Source organism: Pteropus vampyrus, unplaced genomic scaffold (genome assembly GCF_000151845.1).
Source record: "Pteropus vampyrus isolate Shadow unplaced genomic scaffold, Pvam_2.0 Scaffold226, whole genome shotgun sequence".
Taxonomy (NCBI): domain Eukaryota; kingdom Metazoa; phylum Chordata; class Mammalia; order Chiroptera; family Pteropodidae; genus Pteropus; species Pteropus vampyrus.
Window position 1 is genome coordinate 1,104,674 of NW_011889007.1, and position 8,664 is coordinate 1,113,337.

The 8,664-nt window shown below is 54.0% G+C and overlaps 1 protein-coding gene across 2 annotated transcripts in view; it reads right to left on the minus strand.

Annotated features, from left to right (window-relative positions):
• MLLT1 (MLLT1, super elongation complex subunit) overlaps positions 1-6,737 on the minus strand; it is a 58,859-nt gene extending 52,122 nt beyond the window's left edge. Inside the window, exon 1 of one of the 2 annotated variants that reach the window (XM_023538554.1) lies at positions 5,318-6,737. In XM_023538554.1, the coding sequence (XP_023394322.1) occupies positions 5,318-5,954 (637 nt within the window). In that variant the 5' untranslated portion in view covers positions 5,955-6,737. The remainder of the gene's footprint in view (positions 1-5,317) is intronic. The other variant, XM_023538553.1, reaches the window with a different exon arrangement.
• Between the last annotated feature and the right edge of the window lie 1,927 nt (positions 6,738-8,664).

The window sequence follows — 8,664 nt, forward strand, 5'->3', positions numbered from 1 at the left end:
TGACAGGCCCTCCAAGGCTGAAACCTGTCCATCCTTTCAGAGATGGGGAACAGGGAGCACAGGCTTCCGGGCCAGCGCGGGAGACCAAGCGCCACACCCTGGCCTGCCTTCCCGCCTCGGAGCCCACGGCAACCAGCGGCAGACACGAAGGGACATAAAGCTGCGGAGTGAAGAGCGGAGGCAGGTGATGTGAGCTGTGGGGAAATCTCTGGAAGGCAAAAAGTGGATGAGGGCATGCTGGGCAAGAGAACGGGAAAAGGAAGCTGCAGCCCAGAACATGCCATGGGGCGCTGTGGGGCAGGCAGGCCCGGCTGGTGCCAGAACCGCGAAAGGTCAGAGGTGTGGCATCTACAGGCTCAGTGAAGGGCAGGAGGGAAGCCGGGAGAGGAAAGGGAAGACGAGAGGGGTGACAGCTAACGGTGGCCAGGAGCTGAGCGTCTGCCGGGTGAAACGTTCTAGAATGATGGCCGCACACTTCGTGAATACGCCAAAAGCGCTGGGCATGTTTGAAGGGTGACTTTTATCATGTGTGGCTTTTATCTCAGGAAAGCAGTTATTTAAAAACAAAAAAAAACAAAAAAAAGCCCAACTGAGCGAGAGGTTGTATCTGAATGACAGCCTGGACCCCTCCTGCCGCCCACCGCCGCCCACCCCCACTCCAGGCACAAGCAGTTTCAAGCTTCTCTCTGGGGAAATCCGGGTGGTTCCAGGTCTCAGGGGAAAAAGCTGTCTGGAGGAAGCTAAAGCCTACGGGATGAAAGTGGACTCAGGGTAAAGCCCTCCACGTTTAGGAAACTGGGAGCCCGTGTCCCGAAGCAGAAGCCTGCTGCTTACCAGTGCGGGAGGAGAGCTCCCGCCTGAAGGAAGGGACAGGGATGACTGAAAGCCCACGAGAGAACTCGGGAACAAGAAAAGACGAAACAGAAACCAGAGTCATTGTCCTTAGATCCAAGATTTGCCCGACGAATAAAAACGAGGTATTTTTAAAAAGGAAAATGAGAGACTAAGAAAGGGCTCTCAGATATTACGCACACAGTACTTACAATTCTTTAATTCAGTGCAAAGACTAGATAATAAAGCCAAGGAAATTTCCCAGAATGTAGAGCAAAAAGGTTTTACTTTTAAAGTGAGACACGAAGAAACGATTCGGCAGGTTAAACAAATGCTAACAGCAACTGATATTTATAAAGCACCTACTGTGTGCAGCACTACTCTCAGAACTTGGTACATATTAATTCATTTAACCCTTTCAACCTTCAGGCAGATACAGTTGTTCCCATTTTATAGACGAAAGATTTAGTCATACAGAAGTTAAGTAATAAGCAACCTAGAAAAAGATAATAAATAGATGGAAAGAAACTGCCAAAGAAATAGAAGACTTTCCAGGACTAAACGGAGAGCACCAAACATCCAGCACAAGGAACACAGTCAGAAAACACCGCAGAAACAAGATCCTAAAAAAACATCATTAAAAATATCCTAAATGCTCCCAGAGGGGGGTTAAAAAAAAGCTAATTTGCAATAGAACCCAATTGCGTCAAGACTTTTCAAAAGACGAAGCAGCAAACATTTTCAAAGCTCTAAGTGACAGTATTTCTCTCACTAGAATATTATGCCCAACCAGACTATCATTCTAGTGTGAGAACAGAATGGCCCTTTCAAATATACTAGGAGTCAGAGTTCATTTCCCACACACATTTCTTCGGAATTTCCTAAGTTACTAACCTCTTGGGACATTATTTGAAAAATTACTCCAGAAAAACAAGAAAATAAACCAAAACAGAGGATAACGAATAAATCCCCCCAAGAGAACAGTAAAGGAATGTCCCAGGGGGATGGCTAAAGAGGTGGTCTCCAGAGGGGCCAGTCCTGATTAGAGAAGAACAAGAGAGCCAGAAGGAAATATATGGGGGTGGGGGGCGGAATCCAACACCTAATGAGATGATTGCGGACGGGGGGCGGGAGGGTGAAGGCATGGTACAAACACCATACGGTGGGGGAAAAGGGAGAAGCAAAGAGAAGTCACGAAGTCAGGGCCCAAACATGAAGCAAAATGAACAGGGTTGAATTTTAACCAAGAATAGTAAGGAAAGAACCCTGTGACCTTGACATGACCTTGGCGTCCTGTGCGTGGCACACAGCTCGCAGAGAAGACGAATGAGATCCCAGCCCCCGATGTCCCGACAGCGACCAGCCAGCAAAGCCAAGCCTGCTCACTGGCTCACAACTCTCGGCACCTGCAGATCTGGGGGGCCTCAGTCTCAGTTCGACAGCCACGACCATGTCAAGCACGGCTCCCAAAATGAGGGGTGCGAGGCAGAGGCGGGTTGCTCGTGTCCTCCTCTTCCTGAGTGGAAAGTCAGAAGACACTGACCAAGTTGACGGAGTTGAAGAATCCATTCGTTCACTCGACAAATATCTAGGAGGGAGCCACTCTGCCGGGTCAGCACCAAGGACACAGCAGCAAAACACAGCAAGACACGAATCTCCCACTCGGAAGGGGTGAGGGGACGAACCAGAGAAGCGACGCGTATGTTAAGATGGTGTGAAGGAGGAAACTTTAAAAAGACACTTTAAAAAGAACAGAAAAAAAAAAAAACAGAAAAAAAGGCTAGAAGCGTGAGGCTGTTTAGGTGTTTTGAGCAAAGAAACTCCGAGTTACATACAGCTGGTGGCCAGAGGACTTCCCCAAACGAAGGTGACAGGGAGCCTCTGCGGAGGAACCGAAAGGTAAGCAGGTTTGCTCTTCATTCACAGCCACAAAGACAATCTCCATAAAACGAAGCACGAAACTCTAAACCATTTAGAGCGGATGTGGATAAAGGGTTGGGGTTTATTAGTGTAAGGTCTAGCATTCCATGCTGGTAAATTAATACATATCTTTTTAATCTGAAGGATCAAGAAATAAGAAGTAGATTCGCTTTCACTAATTTAACGCGTTCAGGAAGGACACGATCCAGAAAGGGCTAGAGAGGTGCCCCCGGGGTGGTGTGACCGGCGACGAGATGGGACGTGGAAAACTCTCCACCTGGCACCTCTCCGTCGGGTCTGCTATGTGCATACATGATTTTAAAGACACTTTTTAAGCACGTTACGTATAATTTCAAAGGCTAGAGTCCTGTAAAAAGTCGCTAGCTCTTTACTCACCCATTTTTCATTGACAACTGGCAAGGTATAATCCCAGTGAGTTTTGTTCAAGGCAAACAGCTATCCTGCCATTTACTATTTGATACATTTTGTGCAGACTTTGCAACATGTGTCATTCATTCAACTACTAATTTAAACTCTGCCTGCAAGCTGACACCCTAAGAAAGTGGGCCTTGCTCACCACTCATCTTCCAGGCACTAGGAACTCAGAGACTCTGTACTTCCATGTGACCACAAGCAGGTTACTGGGCCTCTCTGAACCTCGCTTTCCCTATCTAGCTGGCAGGGGTTCTGGGAGGTCCTATGTCGCAGGGCTGTCATGAGCACGGCGCACAGACCGGCTGAGTGCAGAACACACACAGACTGCTACTACCACTTCCGGTAACCACCTGGTTACTGACCCTGTGGGGACGAAGACGAAATAAGCAGTGTAAAGGTGAATGGAACCATCATGCTGGGTCCATCCGGACAGAAGGGAAGGGGGACCAGTGATGGACAGGGGAAGAGCCCGGGGCGGAAGCTGCCGGAGAAACAAGGAGGGCCCAAGAGAAAGGCAGCTGCAGCTTCTACTCTGCTGGAAAGCAGCCATGGAGGACACCTGAATAATGGGCGTGGCTGATGCCAACAAAACAGGCAGTGCCAAAGCCCCCCCCCCCGCCCCCTTCTGGCCTCCAGGCCAGTGTGTGGACCCCTCCTTCAAAGCTCAAAAGCTCAGGCAGCTTACCAGGCCCCCTTGAGCCTGCTTCCCCACCTGTAAAAGGGTTGTGGGAAGAATGGGCGGAGACCCCACTGGAGTGCTTGATCAGTGGCATGCATTATGTTGCCATAATTATTATTATTATTATGAGGTGCTTTATAGATATCTGCTATTGTCAGTAACAAGAAGACGCTCAGAGAGGAAGGGAGGGAGGGGGAAAGGGGAGAAGGGGGCAAGGGAGGGAAGGGAGACGGGAAGGGAAGGGGAAGACTCAGGAAAGGAGAAATGAGGGAAAGGAACAGCTGAAAGCGGACAGGAAAAGGAATGGCCACGAAGCCACTAGGAATCTTGAGTCGCCGCCCCTTCTGTACCAGAAGTTTCTGCTTCTGTAATATACGTCATTTCCCCAACCGGACAGTAAGCCGCTGCTGGCCCAGGCCCCCAGTGGGCCCTGCAGGCGTGTGCTCCTGCTCCTGCCTGAGGCTGTCCTGTCCACAGCTCCCAGCTCAGCTCCTGGGCCCGGAACCCTGCAGGCGGAGGGGTCAGCGGCCCAGCAGGGACTCTCCCGCCCTGCAGCACTTTGCTGGCAAAAAGTCCTTCTGCCTATATCAACACATCCATTGAGAAGTATTTAGTGGTGTCAAATACCCATCTCAAACGTTAACTCCTTCTAGCAAATCCAGTCTCATCTTTCTACTGAAAACCACCTCCTCTGGGTTTTCAGTAGAGCACACTTCGGCAGGCAGGGAGCGAGGGGATGTACTGGACTCCTGTGACATGCCAGGCTTTACCGTGGGGACTCCAGGCAAGAAGCAGACGTGGCCCCCCGAGAGCTCACAAGATGGCTACCACTTTTGTTCCCAGCTTCTCCACCAAATCCCCGGGAACTGTCCTCCGATCCCCATAAACTGGTGAGTTCCCCACTCTCTGCCCTGTCAGACGACCAGGTCACAGGAAATCAAGCTCTTTGCGGAAAACACGAACGAGGCATTCGTGCTTATCGGACATCAGTCTGTGGACTGCCACGAAGACACAGGAAACAGGACAGTGGTGAAATGGGCGCCTCTTACGCTCTCTGCTGCAAATAGCATGAGCCCTGAAAACTGCATCTCTCATCAAACCCAATAAGCCATTTCCTGATCACTCACTGAGTGGGAGTAAGTCGCCCTTCCTACACACTGGCCACTGACCACGTTCTCTGGAGGATTCTCACAGCCCGAGTCTAAACAGTGACATGAGACAGTCATCGCTTTGCGTTTTCCCTACGATGAAGGCGACAGCTGAAGGGGAGGGAGCGGGGCCTTCACGGGGTCAGGGAAGGGCCACATCCGGGCCGGGCACGCGGAGGGGTTTGAGCCAGAACCTCACGACGTGGGCCCAGCTGCGCCCAGGGAAAAGGTGAGCACCAGCCTTGCGAGAAGTGACATCCAATGGGAGGTGCCCGGCCGCGGGCTGGGGGTCGGGGGCGCTCACCACGCTTGGGCTTGGGGAAGCTGTCGTGCAGGCGGAAGACCACCTTCTCCACGAAGTGCTGGATCTCACACTGCTCCGGGCCGCGGACGAACACCATCCAGTCGTGCGTGAAGCCCTCCGTGGTGGGCTTCTTGCGCAGCTGGGCCCGGTGCCCCAGCTCTAACTTCACCTGGACAGTGCACTGGGGAGGGAAAGAGAGGCAGAGGGTCAGCGCAAAGCCCAGAGCAGCGCACTGCCCGCTGTCCCGCCTCGTCGCGCTCAGAGCACGCTCCTCGCTGCCCACGGTAAACACAAACACCAAGTGGGCCTGTGGGCTCGCGGACCACGACGAGAGCATGAACAGATTCCGGGAGCTTCCAGAGGCCCGGGCACTGTGCACGTGCTTTCCGTGCTTCTGTCCCCGGCAAGCCCAGGCCAGGCCCCACGTCCCCTCGCCACCCTCCCCCTCGGCCTCTCGTTCCTGCCTCAGGGCCTCGGCGCCCTCGGTTCCTTCTGCCTCAGGTGCTCTGCCCCTAGGCCTTCCGAGGGCAAGATCCTTCTTGTACTGAGGTCTAGGCTGGACCGTCATCTTGTCAGGGAGGCCTTCCCTGGCCACCCAATAGGAAAGCACCCACCACATCATCTGTCTTCTCGACATTCAGAACTCAACCTGCTAATGACTCATCTGCTCCACTCTAATGTCGGCTCCCCGGGGGGCTCCTGTCCAGAGCCAGCAGCCTCACCCAGATCTCATGGAATACAACGGCGCAACCCGGGGTGGTTACCTCCACTTATGGAGGAGTCTGAGGCTCCATGAGAGAGCTGGCCATGGCACACGACAGGGGGCCCAGCTGGTAGGAAGCAGGGCCCAGACTCCAGCCCAGGTGCCTGTCATCCAAGGGCCTGGCGCCCTTAGCCACCCGGCCAGCTTGCCTCCCTGGCCAAGCCGCCCACGCTCCTTGATTAAAGCATTTCATTCTTCGTCTTACAGAAAGCCTCCCGGAAAACAGAGACCCTCAAGGTCACCTGAGTCATCCACACAAATGCTGGCTCGGTTTTAAAAGCAGAATGGCGAGAATGGAGGGGTGAGCTCCAAGCCACCTGGGGACAGGTCGTAGGTGGACCTGCAGCCCAACAGTCAGAGTCCCGGCACTACGCACGTGTTTGACACTCTACCCTCAAACACAAGGCGGCTCCTGCCAGTTCCACTCCACTGGACACAAAGTCACGAAACTTCAAAGCCTGCAGCACCTAGGACGCCAGAAACCGCCAGGGAACCCGGCACCAGCAGCCGCTCTCCTGGGTGCCATGCTGCCAGACCTCCCCCGGACACAGCCCGACACCTAGTATCAAGTGCAAGAACAGTGCGAAGAAAACAGGGCCAAGTGGACACTTGTTCCTAAGTGCTGAGATAACCAGGAGCAAGCAGTGGGTGGCGTGGCTGCCACACTTCCCAAAGGACGCTCCCCCGCGCCGGGGTCCCCAGCCCTCCCTGCCCAGAAACCTCCCACTCGGCGCATTCCACCCTTCCTCACCCAAGCCACTGACCGCGTGTGTCCCTACGGCCAGTCCTTCCATACCTGCCTCCTCTCTGTGACCCAGCAACCCGTTCGGGCCCTGCTACCAGCATCCTCCCTCCGTCCTCGCCTTCCTCTGGCTGCTCAGTTACAGACGAAGGCACAGCAGACAGATCTCTCTCGCCCTGTTCCACAGCTTTCCACGCTCACCGCGCCCTCAGAATAAAGTCCAAATGCACACCCCGCTCCCACCTCTGTGCTTCCTCGAGTCTGAGATGCTCATCATTTTTCACTTTTTAACCCTTCTGAGGTCAAAGTGTACCTTATCCGGTTCACGTGTGCGTCCGTGCGCATGCCTGTGCGCGCGCACACACAAAGCGATCACAGAGTCCGCGGCGTGCCTGGGAGGCTCAGAACGGAGGACGCGCAGGAAGAGCGCACACCCTCCGCTCCAGCTCAGATACCGGCCGCCCTGAAACATACCGAGAACACCACTCCTGTCCGCCTCAGCTCCTCTGGCCCGCAGCCTGCAGTGCCCTACTCACGTTTCTCTGCTGATCGAATTCCACCCATCCCTTAAGCCCCAGCGTAAAAAGTGCCACTCTCTCCAGAGCCCACGGCAGTGGACACCATCGCACCCCTCAGTCTCCATGGCGGTCTGTGTACAGCCATCTCCATGGCGCCCACTTCCTCCCGCCGCTGCTCCTGGGCTGGCCACTGCTGCCCCCAAGGGGCCACATCTCCGTCGTCCTCTTAATCTCTATCTTGGAACCACGGTAATGAGCCACCAACAATACTTGATGAATCAAAGTAGAGGGCCTTCCTAGATCAGCGAGTTCCAAGTGGTGCTTTCCAAGAGGAAGTGCCCACAAGGACAGCGAGGTCCCCACGCACTAAGAGCTGACGGAGGCTCTGGGTACTTAGAGAGCAGCTGTAAAACCCGAAAACCCTAAACCGGGCAGGAGTTCCCCAGGCAAAGGGCAGTCCCCATGGGGTGCCTTAGGAAAAGAGCAGGGACTCGCTGGAGGGAAGGGCAGGCATCGTTTGGGGGGGAGCCTTTAGATTCGACATAACAGAAATGACAGCCAATTTTAAGTGAGTGACAGGTGCGAGGGCACAGTATGCAAGTAAAAGGGTCAGGCAAGCTGTGGAGTCTGGGCTGAAGGCAGAAAAGGACAAATAAGCAAGCAAGCAAGCCTGCATGGAGGCGGCCAGAGGGCGTGGCTGGCACAGGAAACAAGGACGAGCCTTTCAGCCTGAAATGCGGGAACCTGCAGGAGCTCTGAGTGGATGGAGCAGGAGAGCCAGGTACCTGGGATGCTGTGATGCCAAGGAGTGGTGAGTCGGGGTACTGGGGACATTCAGGGGAAATGGAAGTACCCCATGAAACGCCAGAGACGAGGGACTGAACGTCTGGATAAACACGGAATGTTCAAATCAAGCACAAGCGACTATCTGCAGAGTGCCGCGCACGGGCCACGTCCAGCATGATCAGACCCGAGCGGTATTTACATCATCCTGAGAAGCTGTGATCACCACGCACACGCCCGTGTGTGTAAGAAACTCTGCCTTTCTCTCCAACCTTTTCACACCAAGAAAACGCGAAGCAATCCTTGGAGCGCTGGGATAGTTACAGGTGGAAAACTAAATACATGTAATCACGACGGTGACGCACTGGCGGATGACTTCTCATCCCCTGGGGTTAACGCCTGCGTAACGAGACATCTCCCCGGATTCTGTGATCCACCGATCCAGCGCCCTCCCGGCATGTCTGATGACGTGGGGTTCCTACCCAGGGCACATGGGTGGCAGAGCAGTAACTGAAAAAATGGAGACCACAGTTCCATCGGC